We start from the raw sequence: 15,827 nt of genomic DNA on the forward strand, positions 1-15,827 counted from the left end.
CTATCAGGGCAGACGATGTTCACACCTATGCGTCCGAACTGCAAATGAATCGCGCATGAGCGAAGCCGCTGCTCCCGCACTGACTGTAACGCAGTCAGTTCTTCTTTTACTGTTATGCTGTTTTGTGGATCACGAGGTTTAAAACTACTTATAAAACACACACACACACACACAAAAGTAACTCCACCAGAGTGCCTATTTCGGTCTTTTTGCGGTCCAAGCCCGGATAAAGGAGCAGGGTTGGAATTCTGACTTTAAAAAAAACAATAATTGCTAAAATAAATTTAATTTGTAGTTCTAAATAAATTCTAAATGCATTTAGGACGTTTTTACTCACTTTATGTCTCTTCCACAATGTTATTTCTCTCTCAACAACGTAGGTTACAATTATATTAGCATGACCAATTATGCAAATTAGGCGATGATGTCATTTAGCGACTTCTGGCGACTTTTAGGACAGCCAATAGCGATTTTCCTTACTGAGGAGTTGGCAACACTGCTAACGAGCCAGCACGCACCATTTGCTGAGTGGAGAGAGAAGACGGGAGCAGAAAACGTCGAACTTTTTTTTTTTTTTTTTTTTTTTTTTTAGAAAACGTCGAACTTTTAGCAACTAAGTTTGTAGGACAAATTACAAACATACGATTTCAAGTGGTTTTTTGAGGATCTGAGTTTGTTCGTCAGAAAGTTTGCACGATAAGTTTTATATCTTGGCGACTTTTTTTTTCGATATAAAAGCACCAGTTGATATTTAGACCAATGCTCGATAACCTAGCGCTAGCATGCTAGTTCAGCTGAAAAGCATGGGCAAACTTTTGAAATACTAAAAATGATCATCTGCGTCTTTTGTAAAAAGGTATTGGTCACATTAAGAGGCTATGTACTACATTGCAGAGTGCATAAGAATGAGCCTTGTTGTCTTTTTAAATGTGTTGGCGCCAATTGCAGTCAAACATTCACCACGTACTCTGCTTTCAAGGGGCATTTTTATCGTGTGCACAATGCACCTGCACTTCAAGCTGCTCCTAAAGCTCTTGTTGCAGATTTAAAATGTGCGGTTTCATTATGTGCCCGCCATTTTCAAACAGTGAAAGAGCTAGTGTCTCACTTAAATGATCATATTGCAGAGGGCAGGTCTGTGTCATGTCCAGTAAGTGGTTGTAAGCATGTGTTTACAAAAAAGTCATCATTTACTTCTCACACGTGTAGGAAGCATAAAGCATGTTCCCCAGATGGTATTGATGACATGTACAAGGAATCTCAACCTCAGCCCCCAAATGACAGTACAGAATATTCAGAAAACACACATGAAGCCATGCCATGCCATCATGCCAGTGATATGCCAGAGAACGATAGTCAGTCTTATCTCAGAAACATGTGTCTCTTTTACCTTAAACTGCAAGGACAGCTGCTAATTCCTGCCTCTACTATACAGACTATTGCTGAGGAAATGCAGAATGTGCACGAATTGGGTCAAGCCTACACAATAAATAAGGTAAGTTGTTTACTAAAAAATGAAATGAACCTATCAGATGAAGCAGTCACTAAAATCTGTGACTGCATTAAAGAGTCAGATTTGTTCTCTGCTTGCCATCAGGGACAACTAGGAACAACACACACCAGAAATCAAACATTCAAGAAAATTTTTAAATACACAGAACCCAAGAAGGTGCCATTGGGAATGGATGAAAACATGACAGAAAAATTTGCTTACTACATACCAGTGGGAGAAACTCTGAAGAGCTTTTTAGAGTCACAGTTATGGAGGGATACACAGTCACAACAGTTTGGGGTCCTGATGTAGAGATTTTTAAGGATTTATATGATGGAAAAAATTTCAAATGTCACCAGTTCTTTAATGAAAACCCTGAAAGCCTTAAACTGATTTTGTACCAAGATTCATTTGAGGTAGTGAATCCCCTGGGTTCTGCTAAAAAGACGCACAAACTTCTTGCAGTCTATCTGTCATTAGCAAATTTACCCATTCATTTGCGTTCAAATACAGATAATATGTTTTTAGTCTTGTTGTGTGTTGAGAATGACTTCAAGCGTTTTGGAATGGCCAAAGTTTTTTCAGAGTTGTTGGCAGATCTGAAATCCTTGGAGACAGATGGAATAGATGTAGATGGAGAAACAGTAAAAGGGGGTCTTTACTGTATTGCTGGGGACAACTTGGGTTCTCATTGCATAGGAGGGTTTACAGAAAACTTCAGCTGCTCTCAATATTTTTGCAGGTACTGTGAAGTAACACGAAGTGAGTTTTATGCTGATCCGAATGCCTGTGGTCCTCCACGCACTCCAGAGACATATGACACGGCTGTTGCTGATCTCCAGTCTGAAACTATCCAAGACATCAGAGGAATAAAGGTAAACTCCATCTTCAATACCCTTCAGTCTTTTCACGTATCCCAGCCTGGTCTCCCACCTTGTCTGGGTCATGACCTCTTTGAAGGAGTTGTGTCATATGATCTAGCACTGTACCTGAAGAACATTATAAAAATAAAAATGGTTCACATACTCCCTTTTAAACAGACGCATTAAACAGTTTAAATATAAAGGATCCGAAGCACTTACAAAGCCATGTACTGTCAAACCTGACGGATCCAAATTATCAGAGCAAGCCGTTCAAAACTGGAACCTTTTGAGATTGCTGCCAGTTTTGATTGGTGACAAAGTACAAAACCATGAGGATGAAGTATGGCACTTAGCTCTCCAGTTGAAAGACATTGTGGATCTTATTTGTGCTCAGAGCATTTCCTTGTCCCAGATAGCATTTGCTGACATCTTGATCCAAGAATATTTGGAGATGAGAAAGATGTTGTTTCCTGGAATTCAACTTAAACCCAAGCACCACTATTTGCGCCATTATTCAGCACTGTTGTTGAAATTTGGTCCATTGATGAGGTTATGGACGCTTAGGTTTGAATGTAAACACAGTTACTTTAAAAGATGTGCCAGACACTTGAAAAGCTTCAAAAATATTTGTCAAACTTTGTCAACACGTTATCAGGTGTATCAGACTTATCTTTTAGCTGGGCAAGAATGCCGTGAACTGCTGCAAGTGAAGGAGAGCTGTGTGTTTTATCCCAACCTCTACAGTGACACTATTCAGCATGCAGTCAGGGGAGTTAGCTTTTTCAGAAAGCAATACCACAGTTACCACAGACATTCAGTACAAGGGCACTGCATATAAAAAGGGACAGTTTCTTGTGTACAGAAATGACGAGTGTATGGAGTTTGGTGAACTTCTACTCATCTTGATTCAAAATGACACATCTGTGTATGTTCTAATGGATATCCACAAAGGCATCTTCCTCTCAGAATACCATCTGTATTCTGTGACAAAGGACAGTCTTGGGTTACAGTGTATCAACATTAATGACCTGCCTGATTTCTGTCCTTTGGTATCATACATTCTTGAAGGATACCGAGTCATTCCACTAAAGCACAGTATTGTGGCAAAATAATGTCCAACTAATAGCTCACTTCTCACTGTAAATAGTTTAACATTAATATAAGTGTTACCTGATCCATACCCTGCTCCATTAAGTGTATGAACTATGTGATTTTCTATTTTGTTTGGAGGTGGCATTTCTTCTTCAGTGCAAGTATGAGTGACTCAGAGCGAACCTTCCTAGATGTCGCCATCACGGAAGTCCTACCAGAACTTCAAGCCGTGAACAAAAACATCCTGGAAGAGCACTTGCAGTCCATTGGAGTTGAGACAAGTGATGATCTACTCTTTGTAACGGAGGCAGATTTGATGACGGTATTAAGACCTGTACAAGCAAGAAAGCTTCTTTCTGCTTGGAAACAGAAATGTAAGTAAAAACAACAGACAACTCTTCAAAATAAAAAGTAGAGATGGTCATGGAAAGACATACAGTGTGAATCATAATTGTATTTTTGTTTTTTGTAATTTAAAGACCAAACTCCAGAGAACAGCTCACTGTCATCTGTGGAAGCCTCATCCACCCAGTCGCTGTCATTGCTCTCTATTTCAACCCAAAGTCTATCGTCGACCTCCTCCAGCAGCCCAGGATGTGACACACATTGGGATGACAACTTTGAAATCCCATGGAGTAAACTTCCTGCAGAAGTGATGCATTTTCTCGAGAGGGGGAAAAGGCCTCGCCCAAAACTGAGGAGGCAAATGGTCCGGATTGTTGTGACTGAGATGATGGAAAAATGCCCTCATGTAGGTAGAAAACATTCAGTTGACGTTGCAAAAAAATGGTGGCAAAATATCCCAATTCTCTGCAAGATGTAATAGAGGGTGATATTGTTGGCGCAGGCTACTTTTCCCTTGTCAAACAGTTGCAGAACAGAATTGAAAATGTAAGGCGCACTTCAACACCCAAAATAAGAAAAAGAAAACATCAGACTGACTCAGACCACACAGACGAGATCCCTTTGGAAGAAAGAGCAGCAATGCAGGATACATACGGGTGCATTAAATGGAATGTAGAATTTCTGCCTCTTGAAGAAACTCCAGAGAGCCAACAGCAAAAGATGGAAAAACTCAAGGTGATGTTCCAGCAAGCTGACGCCAATCCAGATGAGATAAAAAGTCTAATGAAGTCCACTTATTACACACAATGTCAACATGTCAATCAGGGGAAAAGTATCAAATGCCTTAGAGAGGAGTGGCCGTTTTGGTTTGATGAACTTGGCATGTCTGTCCATTTCAAGGAACTTACTGGGATTGACCTCGAAGAGACATTCACACGAAATTTGGATTTGAAGGGGAAAAGGCTTCTGGACTACATGACCACAGTTGCTGTCAGCCAAAGCAAGGCGTTCCTTCAGACTTATGCAAGGCTTCAGAGGATGCGGGGACCGCAGAGTGGCTGCTCAGATGATGTGAAAGAGATGGTCCTGCCTCTGCTCAGCTACTTTGAAGAGAAGGAGGAGTCCATGCTTTTCTGTGTTGAAGATACATGTCTGGCAGATGAGGTACAACTGGAGCAAGTGCCTCTGACACCCACTATTATTGTGTGTGGTAAGTCTGTTTCATAGCTCTCTCTCTCTCTCTTTTTTTTTTTTTTAAGTGCACTTTTTATAGAATGTCATGTGACTGCCGTGCTTATTGATATACCCTGTTAAATAATTTGTTCACAGGACAGTCCTGCTATTCCTCAAGAAGATACATGCTGAGTATTGATCGGAACCTCGTCAGCACAAACATATCCTCCTTCATTTCTGCACTGTGCCTCATGTTCGGGAGCTACTACAATTTTAACATCCATTATCCATCTGAGCTGGCTTCCACTCTAGAGTTTCTTCAGAGGTGAGCAAATATGGCTTTGTTATTTCTCATAACTGAGACTCTGGGATCTGGAGTCTCGCTTTGTTGTGGTTGGAGTCCAGGTCTGGCTCTGAGTCTCGGTCGGGTTTGGAGCCATATTCAGTGTGTGTGTGTTTGTTTGTTTGTTTGTTTGTTTTAATAAAATATCAGTCTGAATCCGGGTCCAAGCCTGGCCGAGACTCAGGGCTAGACCAAAAGTTAGCTGACGTCCGACTACCTATAACCTTTGCTTTGGATTTTAAAAATGCTAGTGTGGTATATCACTGCAAAAGACACTTGTGAAGGGTGCCAATACTTTTGACCATGCATTGTTCACTTCCCCACAGCATTTTGGTTATACTTTGTCTTGAGCGTGGTGAAACCAATTGTTGTTGCAGTTTGGCCATGACTGTGTATATATGTGTATATACTTAATTTTTACTTACTTTGTACTTGTATTTTAACTGATCAATTATAAAATGCTTAATAAACTTTTATGATTTTATTCTACAGGTGTTTCTTCTCCATAAACCCAGAAAAAGGAACCAAAGTAGAGAACAAAAACTCAAAGCGTCGTCTCAGTGTGAACCCTCGTGTCCTCACCCTGATTCAGGATCTCGCCGACCACGAGTGGCGCTAAGCCTAAATCTTGACTCTCTGTGGACTGTTAGTTTTACTTTGTTAATTTTGTTCCACAATGTGTACTGAAACCTTTTACTGGTGGAATGCATGAAGCCAATTCATGAAGATTTTCTTGCTTTGAAGGAATGTTCTTTATAAAAAAAAAAAAAACATGCTGCTACTGCAGTGTAGTTTTGTTTCACCACGTGGTTTTCCTGATGTGTTTTCTGACCAAGGCCATGGTTGTGGTGACAGCAGGGTGCGTGTTGCGTTGCATGGTGATTATGATCATTTTTCGCACAATGTGATTTTTGTTTTAAAGACTTAACAGGTTATTTAACTTTTTCTGGTAGAGGGTCTAACAAGTGCTTGTTTCATGAACATCTTTGCAGGAATGTTCCACAGCTTTTATAGCTTATATTTTGATTGAATTGTGTAGTTGCTGTGTGCCCTGCATATTGTGTTAGTTGGAAAAAATGCATCCAATTGCTGTCATTTGGCTAATCTGGCTGCAAAATAAATTTCCCAAAAGTGACATTTTCCTCTCTTGTGTTTTCTCAAGATGTATTTTTGCATGTTTGGGTGTAGGCGTAGCAGTAATAAATTTGCTGGTGTATGGTTAAAAATTTACATTAAAACATAAAAATACAACATAATAATAGATTTTATGTATAATATACAGAGCAGCTCCATTTAATATGCACAGTTTCACCGTTGTTCTACCATTTTAAATTAGTTTTTTGTTCGATATTTCCCTGTTAATTTTACAATTTATGGATCCACAATAAGCATTTATTACTTGTAAAAGATACAGGAAATAGTCTATTTATATATAACGTCAATGTGTGAAATTAACTTCTTTTTTCTGTAGATTTAACAGTTTTAATGTGAGTTTCATTCACTGTAAATCAATTTACATATTGCATCTGTAAAGCAATATACTGTGCTGCTGTATTTTTTACAGGAAGTCCCTGGTAACCCCAGCTGCCAGCGTTTTCCTGTAAAAACAGCACTTTTTTTTTGCAGTGCAACAACAACACAATCACAGGACCCAGTGCTATGCTTAAGTCGGCGGGGCATGATTGCGGATGCCGTGCAGGTGCGTCCGCCTTCCCTGCACGGCACCGCAGGCCATGCCCCGCCACAAAAAGACTTTAAGTGAATAAAAGTGAATAAAGTGTCGGTAGTATAAAAAGAGTCTGGGGTAGTTTATGTTTATAGGTGTGGGAAATGGTCTTATCGGCTGGAGTTAAAAAGCAGAGTGGCTTTGGGACAGAGGTGGCTCTCCGCCTCTCAGTCCTGCAGGAAATGCAGCGGAGGCGTCGCCCAGAAGGACGCAATTGAAATGCTGGGTGAAGAATGTGAGAGGGGTCGTTGATGATTTTGGCTGCCTGTCTAAGGGACTGTTTCTTGAAAACCTGTGCCAGAGTTCTGACAGGCAGGCCAATGATTTTAGAGCACCCTGATGCAGTGTGCTGCAGTCTGTTCCTGTTCTGAAGGCTGAGGGGGTGGAACCAGCAGGTGATGGAGAAGGTCATGATGCTTTCCAGGAAGGCATAGTAAAAAGTCATCATGATGGGTGTGCTGACTCAAAAGGAGTTGAGTTTTCTAAGGAGGTGTAGCCATTGGTGGCACCTCCTGAGAATCTCCTCTGTGTTGGCAGAGAATTTCAGGAGGTTGTCAAAGATGGTTCCCGGGTATTTGTACTCCTCAACTACCTCCACTGGTTTCCCGTGGATGGTGGTGGTGACTGAAGCAGCCAGATCCCTCTGCCTACTGGAGAAGGTCACCACCATCTCTTTGGTTTTGCTCACGTTCAGTTCAAGTTTGGAGCTGTCACACCACTCTACAAACTCCTGCAGAGTGGGCCCGTGGTGTTGTGAGGGGCCTGACAGCAGTGACAGGAGAACTGTGTCGTCAGCATATTTAACCAGGTGACAGTTGGGCTGTGTGGATCTGCAGTCATCGGTGTAGAGGATGAAGAGCAGGGGGGAGAGCACACAGCCCTGGGGGGAGCCAGTGGAGGTGGAAGACCGGGAAGAGAGTTGTTGACCCGAACTTTCTGAGTCCTGTTGTTAGGAGTTGGTTTCTGGTTATGTGGTGTTTTTGTCTGTGTTTTTTGGTGCCTCCCCTTTTGTATAGGTAGGTGGGGCAGTGAGTCACTGAACCTGGCACACCTGTTACTCATCAGCTGCATTCTTCAGAAGTGTTCTTTACGAGCTACCTGACAGAAGACTAGTGTCGGAGTATTGACGTTTTTGGAGAGTCTGTAATTCTGCCCCTGCCTGCTGGAGCCGTTGGATTATTTCTGGTGACTGTAAGGAGTTTTGTTTCCTCCCCAGGATTTCGCCTCGTCTGGTTTGTTTTCCGTCTGGAGGTTTTGGCAATAAACAGTACCAAGTAAGCTCTCCAACTCTCTGTAAAGTTTACTTAAAGCTTTTCTCGGTTATCGGGCAAGACCCTCCTAATTCTCACGTCCCTCTCCCTTTTTTTTAGATCGAGTGCACTACCTGTGTGTGTTTCCGTCACCTGCACGTCCTGGCTCCGCACCCCCATTCATATGCTGTTGTATATACTTTGTCCTTGTAAATACCTCCCCATCACTGTAAATAAACTGTCTTCACCGCAACTCTGCCTCCGTGCGTTCTGCTCCCTGGGTCCATCTGCATTTGCCATAACACCTGTTGGTCAAAAAGTCCAACATTCACAGGATTAGCTGATCATCCAGGTGAAATCGGGAGGAAAGTTTAGTGGCCAGGATATGAGGCTGCAAAGTGTTGAGCGCTAATGAGAAATCAGCAAACAGAAGTCTGGCGGAGGAGTCAGGGAGCTCCAGATGTTTGTGGATGGAGTCCAAGATGAAGATTTTGGCATCATCGACACCTCTGCGTGCATGATAAGCAAACTGGAGTGGGTCCATCAGGGGGTCAGTTGGTCTTATGATGTGCTGTTTTATGATCTTCTCCATGGCCTTCATCACCAGGGAGGTGAGGGCCACAGGACGAAGATCATTCAGAGACTTTGGGTTGTTTCTTTTGGGGGTGGGGATGACTGTGGAGTGTTTCCACAGCTGGGGGACGGTGTGACTGTCACACTTCCTAGTTGCCCTGCACGGTGCCTCAGAACTCGACTGCTGATGTTGTCAGGGCCGGGTGAGCTCCTCTCCCTGGTCCTCCTGAGGGCTCCCACCACATCCTCAGTCCTGAACGTGACTGCAGAGCTGCCAGGTTTGAGTGAGGATCTGGACTCCGCAAGCTGGGCAATGTTGTCCGTCTCAAACCTGGTGTAGAAAACGCTGAGGTCGTCAGGGAGGGAGGAGGGTTGCTGCTCTCCAACTGGATTGTTCTGGGGGGATGACTGCAGTATTCACAGAGGCCATGGTTTGAGGCCCTGCCAGGCTGAGCAGAGGTCCCCTGTGGTGATTTTTTTTTTTCAATTGTGTTTTTATACACCAGTTTAGCAGTTTTTATGGCCCTCTTGGCGTCCCTGTTGACCTCCTTTTTTATCCAGTGCAGAGCCGGTGAAGAAAATCCTTTTTTTTTTTTTTTTTTTTTTTATTAAGGATTTCCTTGAGATCCTGGGTGATCCAGGGTTTGTTGTTGGGGTAGATGGAGACTGTTTTTGAGGGGATAATGTTGTCAACACAGAAGGAGATGCATGATGTCACTGTGTTGACTTGCTCATCGATGTCATCAGAGGGAGAAAGCAGAGCCAGTCAGTGGCTTCGAAACATCCTTGTAGGGTGAGGATGCTTTCCTGGAGCTGCAGCTGGATGAGGGATTAGGAAAAGAAAAAGAATACAAATATACTGAGTAGACGGCGAAATACAACAACGAAAAGAGCATTAAAGTTAGAAAAAGAACGCAAAACTGCGCAGCTGACTGGCCGGTCGACCGCACGAGCAGCAACCCGGAACCGGAAAATGGTTTATACTAAAGAACAAACTGCACTAACTCATAGATTTGACCTGAGGAAGAGTCGACTTTAACCCCAAACTTTATTAAACTAACCTAAATCTAGCCGAGTAGTTCTGCTGCCTGAACCTGACCAAAGTGTAACTGAAACACATTAAAATAATAAACAGACTCTGACTTCTGTGAGTGTTTGAAGACAACGTCTGTCTTTCACAAAGCTGAGAGGTCAGCGGTCCCCCACAGGCTCTCTGTGATGGATCAGCTTCAGTCCGACACTAAGAGTCTGTTACTGGAGCTCTTTGGTTCTCAGCACGTTTCTCCCAGTCCAACAAACCTTTGTGGACGGCCTTAAATGCATCCCTGTAGCAGGGCGAGGGCGCCCTCTGCTGGTGGACATCAGTGCTCACATAAAGACATTCAGCAGCTTCAGTGAAGACTTTTAATGCCATCCTGTGACATTTGAGGACATTTCAAAGGGATCAGATGTGATTTGTTGTCCTCTGAGCCTGTTTGGTGTTTGAAACGTTAAAATACCACAGAAATGGGAAACATGATGCTCTCAGTTTAGTCAAGAAGCCGGATATGTAAATAAAGCCCTTGGTGTGCCACATACAAAGATAAGACATGTTTCACATGCACACTTTAGTTTGTTGACAGCTTATTAAACAGTACGAGTCACTGTGCCAGTGTCATTATGAGCCTCAACATAGAGCACTATCAAACATCGCTGATTAGAGGAAAGTTTGATCTCGTCTGTTCACCAACAGCTATTTTCTAAATAACGGTAACATTGTGATAAACAGGAAGAGGCACCGATTGGCTAATAATCCTAATTATTACTGTTCTTTTGTCTGTTTGCAGAAACATGGCAGACATGTTGCTGCCCTTGAGAGAACATCATTGAAGTGAAACACAGAAGACAACAAAGATATTTGTAATGTGAGAAACTGCAAGGACATGAGCCAAAATCCAACAAAGGGAGCATCACTCCCGAGGTCTTTAATGTCTTCTCACATTTATGGAAATGTCCAAAGTTTTGCAGTCGTGCCTAAAGGCTACAAAAGTGTAAAAGTGCCGTGAGCGGTCAGACATGAAACTGTGATGTTTGTCACTGGAGGAGGAAGTTTCCATGATTTTGATTTAAAGACTTACAAAGATCAAAGAAGTGCTTCCTGTAAATCACAGCTGAACCTTTATGAGCCTGTAAGCTCTGCCAGTCAATTCCACAACGTTGAAGCTTTTCCAGCTCTTTAACATGGCTGTAGGGAGCTCTGCCCCAAGTCTGAAGCCCAGGGTTTAGACATGACCCACACAGAGTAGAGACCAGTCAGGAATCATATTATAATATCCACTCTAGAGCGAACAAAGGCAGGTGTCTACTAACCAAAGAAATCTACAGACGGAGGTTATGTGCATCATTTCTATACAGTCAAAGTCAATAGAAAATGATGTTAAAATGATGATGAAGTGAGTGAACCAGGCCACACAGAAATCTGATCCCAAACACTGATTCAGGTAGATTATAATAAACTGATAATACAGATATATTTCTCCTTCTAATCCACAAACAGAAAGTACTTCATGTGTTGGTCTGTGGGGCATCTCTGATCTCTAGTGTCAAACAAAACCCTCCATTTGAATTTCATTTTGAAGAAGAACACAAAGCTGTAGAGACACAAATCTGCTGAGTTGGCGGGTAATAAGGGAAGATTTTCTCCGTGTGAGCCGACGGGTTTGAACCCACCGTCGGGCCTTTCTGTGAGAAGTCTGCATGTTCTCCCCACGTCTGCGTGGATTATTTGCTGAGTCTAAATGTGCCAATGCTCGTCTGTCTCCATGTGTTAGGCCACCTGTGGATCACTTCCTAGTTAAAGGAAGACTCTTCTTAAATCTCTTGTTGTGAGAAGCAGCCCAGACCCACTGATGCACATGGGCACTCAGTCATGTATCAGAGTGGGTAATAAGGTGGAATAAGAAACCAGCAGTAAAACCCTGCATGAACAGACATCTGCTCCAAGGACAGAGACACGTTTTCAACAATGTATTAGCTGTTATTGGTTTATGCATGCAGCTGCAACAGATGTTGTACAATGGTCATGATGGAACTGGAGCTGGACTGGACCCACTCAAGGTAACTGCAGAGAATCACTGGAGGAACTTCTTTCACAAACTTCTGCATTCAAGCAGATCCATCAAATATACAGGCTCCTTTTTACCAGCATGTTATAGAATAACTGTGGTCGGCCTGAAAAATAACTATGAACTCATTATTGATTTAAATGCAGACTCCCATTCTGCTTTTACAACATCTAATTATTGTCCACATGAACTGGACTGAATGTGATTGGTGTGAGTAGTTGGAACTGTGACATCAATGGTGTCTCTGCCTCCTCTCTTAAACACAATTAGTCTCTTTAATTCTGACTGAAACTGAAGTCAAGTAAACACAACTACACATCTTTGTATAGAAAGCTCACACAGTCACTTTCACTTTAGAATGAAAGAGTAAACTGAATGAATGTGTCGGCTTTATAATGTGCATGTTTCTCACAGAGGGACAAAAAGCCACACAGGTCAGGTTTCACAGAGATACAGGATGGAGCTGAATCCCAAACTAGTTCAAAGCTCTGACATCAAGTTATGAAGAGCAACATGTTTCCTTGCTCCTCTGTCCCGGAGTGCAGTCTGTACCTCTATCCTGGAGGATCCTTGTGGCCTTTGGGACACACTCAGAATCCAGAATGACTCCACCTGAAATGAAGCTCAAAGGGAAAAAAGGCTTTGACTGAGCAGTTCAACTTCCAGTTATGCTGCTCTTTACAACACATTAGAAAAGTTCCCCCTTTTTTCACTCTTCACACAAACATTTGAAATATGATTTGATAAAAACAGCCGTTGGTTTTTCAGACGATGAATTTGTAATTAAAACTATTTAACAGTTTGAAAAGATTTTCATATTTCTAAATGACACAGCTGCTCTTAAAAACTGCATTTCTTCTATTAAAGATTCAGTTTTATTTACACAGATGCCAAATCACAACAACAGTCGCCTCAAGGTGCTTTATATTGTAAGGTAGACCTACAATAATACATACATGAGCAGCACTTTGGCAACACTGGGAAGGAAAAACTCCCTTTTAACAGGAGTTTGCAAAACTGCAAATCCTTTCATGAGTCTGCAGTTGTTCAGTTTGGATTTAATTCATGATTTGTTTTTATAAAATCAAATGTAAAGATGATGCCTGCTAATGGGCGAGGACGTGCTGTCTAGTGCAGCATTACTGTAGCTGCCTACATGCCTGGAAGCTCAGTTTACTGTCTGCCTTTAATCCACAGGAATCAAACGATTCCAGGGAGATGCTGATTTACAGATGAACACAAAGCTGCGTCCAATCTGCTGATGCTGATGTAAAACCACGTCAGGTGGAGTTTCATGTGTGAGTTCAGTGTGTGGGGTGATTATGGTCTGTGGGCTGGCACGGCTCGGATGAGGAGGGAGGACATAGAAGACAATTAGAGAAGAACATGGGGGGAGCGTCACGTTTAGTTCAAATAAACGGTTGAACATTGAGCAACTGAACAATGAATCATTGATGTCACACATTTGTTACTGTGGTTGGAGCTGTTTTTGCAGGCTAACAAATATTGCTGTAAATGCACTCGTGTCTTCAGCACTGCAGAAAGAAGGTGTGCAGATTTAGCCGCAGGCAGCCATGACGTGATGTGCATCAGACAAACTGCAATGACAGCAAATCTTGAACTTCCACTAGAAAAGGTCTCTATAAGCTGCTGGGAGGAGTTTTACCAAATGAACTCAGCAGAATGTCTCATGACTGGAATCTGCTCCAAGGTTAATAAAGATCAACTCTTTGTTTTTGCTGTTTGTGTTTCTGTAAGTGGACGAGCTGTTTGGTTTGACACAGCAGGGCTGAGCAGAAGGATCATCTGTGTGGAAAGAACATCAACACAAATATCTGCAGTTCTAAGGGCTGAAAGAAGAAAAACAATCTTTACAATCACTGACATGAAATGAGTCCATTCAACAACTTTTTGAACTCGCTGTATCAGAGGACCAAGTTGTGTGATGAAAGGCCAGCAGTGCTGTGCACTACCAAGTAAATCCATGAGCAGTGTTGCTCATATCAATACTAACACTGCTCTGTGTCACTTCTACAGGGAGTGCAGAATTATTAGGCAAATGAGTATTTTGTTCACATCATCCTCTTCATGCATGTTGTCTTACTCCAAGCTGTATAGGCTCGAAAGCCTACTACCAATTAAGCATATTAGGTGATGTGCATCTCTGTAATGAGAAGGGGTGTGGTCTAATGACATCAACACCCTATATCAGGTGTGCATAATTATTAGGCAACTTCCTTTCCTTTGGCAAAATGGGTCAAAAGAAGGACTTGACAGGCTCAGAAAAGTCAAAAATAGTGAGATATCTTGCAGAGGGATGCAGCAGTCTTAAAATTGCAAAGCTTCTGAAGCGTGATCATCGAACAATCAAGCGTTTCATTCAAAATAGTCAACAGGGTCGCAAGAAGCGTGTGGAAAAACCAAGGCGCAAAATAACTGCCCATGAACTGAGAAAAGTCAAGCGTGCAGCTGCCAAGATGCCACTTGCCACCAGTTTGGCCATATTTCAGAGCTGCAACATCACTGGAGTGCCCAAAAGCACAAGGTGTGCAATACTCAGAGACATGGCCAAGGTAAGAAAGGCTGAAAGACGACCACCACTGAACAAGACACACAAGCTGAAACGTCAAGACTGGGCCAAGAAATATCTCAAGACTGATTTTTCTAAGGTTTTATGGACTGATGAAATGAGAGTGAGTCTTGATGGGCCAGATGGATGGGCCCGTGGCTGGATTGGTAAGGGCAGAGAGCTCCAGTCCGACTCAGACGCCAGCAAGGTGGAGGTGGAGTACTGGTTTGGGCTGGTATCATCAAAGATGAGCTTGTGGGGCCTTTTCGGGTTGAGGATGGAGTCAAGCTCAACTCCCAGTCCTACTGCCAGTTTCTGGAAGACACCTTCTTCAAGCAGTGGTACAGGAAGAAGTCTGCATCCTTCAAGAAAAACATGATTTTCATGCAGGACAATGCTCCATCACACGCGTCCAAGTACTCCACAGCGTGGCTGGCAAGAAAGGGTATAAAAAGAAGAAAAACTAATGACATGGCCTCCTTGTTCACCTGATCTGAACCCCATTGAGAACCTGTGGTCCATCATCAAATGTGAGATTTACAAGGAGGGAAAACAGTACACCTCTCTGAACAGTGTCTGGGAGGCTGTGGTTGCTGCTGCACGCAATGTTGATGGTGAACAGATCAAAACACTGACAGAATCCATGGATGGCAGGCTTTTGAGTGTCCTTGCAAAGAAAGGTGGCTATATTGGTCGCTGATTTGTTTTTGTTTTGTTTTTGAATGCCAGAAATGTATATTTGTGAATGTGGAGATGTTATATTGGTTTCACTGGTAAAATAAATAATTGAAATGGGTATATATTTGTTTTTTGTTAAGTTGCCTAATAATTATGCACAGTAATAGTCACCTGCACACACAGATATCCCCCTAAAATAGCTCAAACTAAAAACTACTTCCAAAAACATTCAGCTTTGATATTAATGAGTTTTTTGGGTTCATTGAGAACATGGTTGTTGTTCAATAATAAAATTATTCCTCAAAAATACAACTTGCCTAATAATTCTGCACTCCCTGTAATGGCAGTATATGTAGGGAGAGCAGTGTGTCAGCATTTATGAGATGAACCATCATCAATGTTTTGAACACATTTTAATGACACTAAATCACTGTGATGTTCACATTCTGCAATAATTAGTTAACACAATAAAAACACAGCTTTGAGCTTTTTTGGACACCTTGAATATAAATGTGCGTCTCAGTAAAACACAATGTGCTGCAGGCTACAAATAAAATAGGTGTGATAGTCACACCAAAAGCTTCAGACAGTTTTCATTGTGCATGTTTGACCTACTTTG

The 15,827-nt window shown here is 42.2% G+C and overlaps 2 protein-coding genes across 4 annotated transcripts in view; one reads left to right on the plus strand and one right to left on the minus strand.

Moving 5' to 3' along the window:
• Positions 1-15,827, minus strand: part of LOC120434683 — a 257,949-nt gene that overhangs the window by 55,374 nt on the left and 186,748 nt on the right. The gene's annotated exons all lie outside the window — the stretch shown is intronic.
• Positions 873-6,429, plus strand: LOC120438470. 3 transcript variants are annotated; one of them, XM_039608869.1, is made up of 6 exons: positions 873-1,495; positions 2,235-2,367; positions 3,586-3,821; positions 3,927-5,002; positions 5,122-5,290; positions 5,801-6,429. In XM_039608869.1, exons 4-6 carry the CDS (start codon positions 4,234-4,236, stop codon positions 5,925-5,927), a joined length of 1,065 nt encoding a protein of 354 aa, XP_039464803.1. In that variant the 5' UTR covers positions 873-1,495; positions 2,235-2,367; positions 3,586-3,821; positions 3,927-4,233; the 3' UTR covers positions 5,928-6,429. The 3 variants fall into 3 exon arrangements, with proteins under 3 accessions (XP_039464803.1, XP_039464801.1, XP_039464802.1); XM_039608867.1 differs by having other exon boundaries at positions 5,824-6,429; XM_039608868.1 differs by lacking the exons at positions 873-1,495; positions 2,235-2,367 and having other exon boundaries at positions 3,167-3,821; positions 5,824-6,429.

The sequence above is a fragment of the Oreochromis aureus genome, linkage group 3 (assembly GCF_013358895.1).
Source record: "Oreochromis aureus strain Israel breed Guangdong linkage group 3, ZZ_aureus, whole genome shotgun sequence".
Taxonomy (NCBI): domain Eukaryota; kingdom Metazoa; phylum Chordata; class Actinopteri; order Cichliformes; family Cichlidae; genus Oreochromis; species Oreochromis aureus.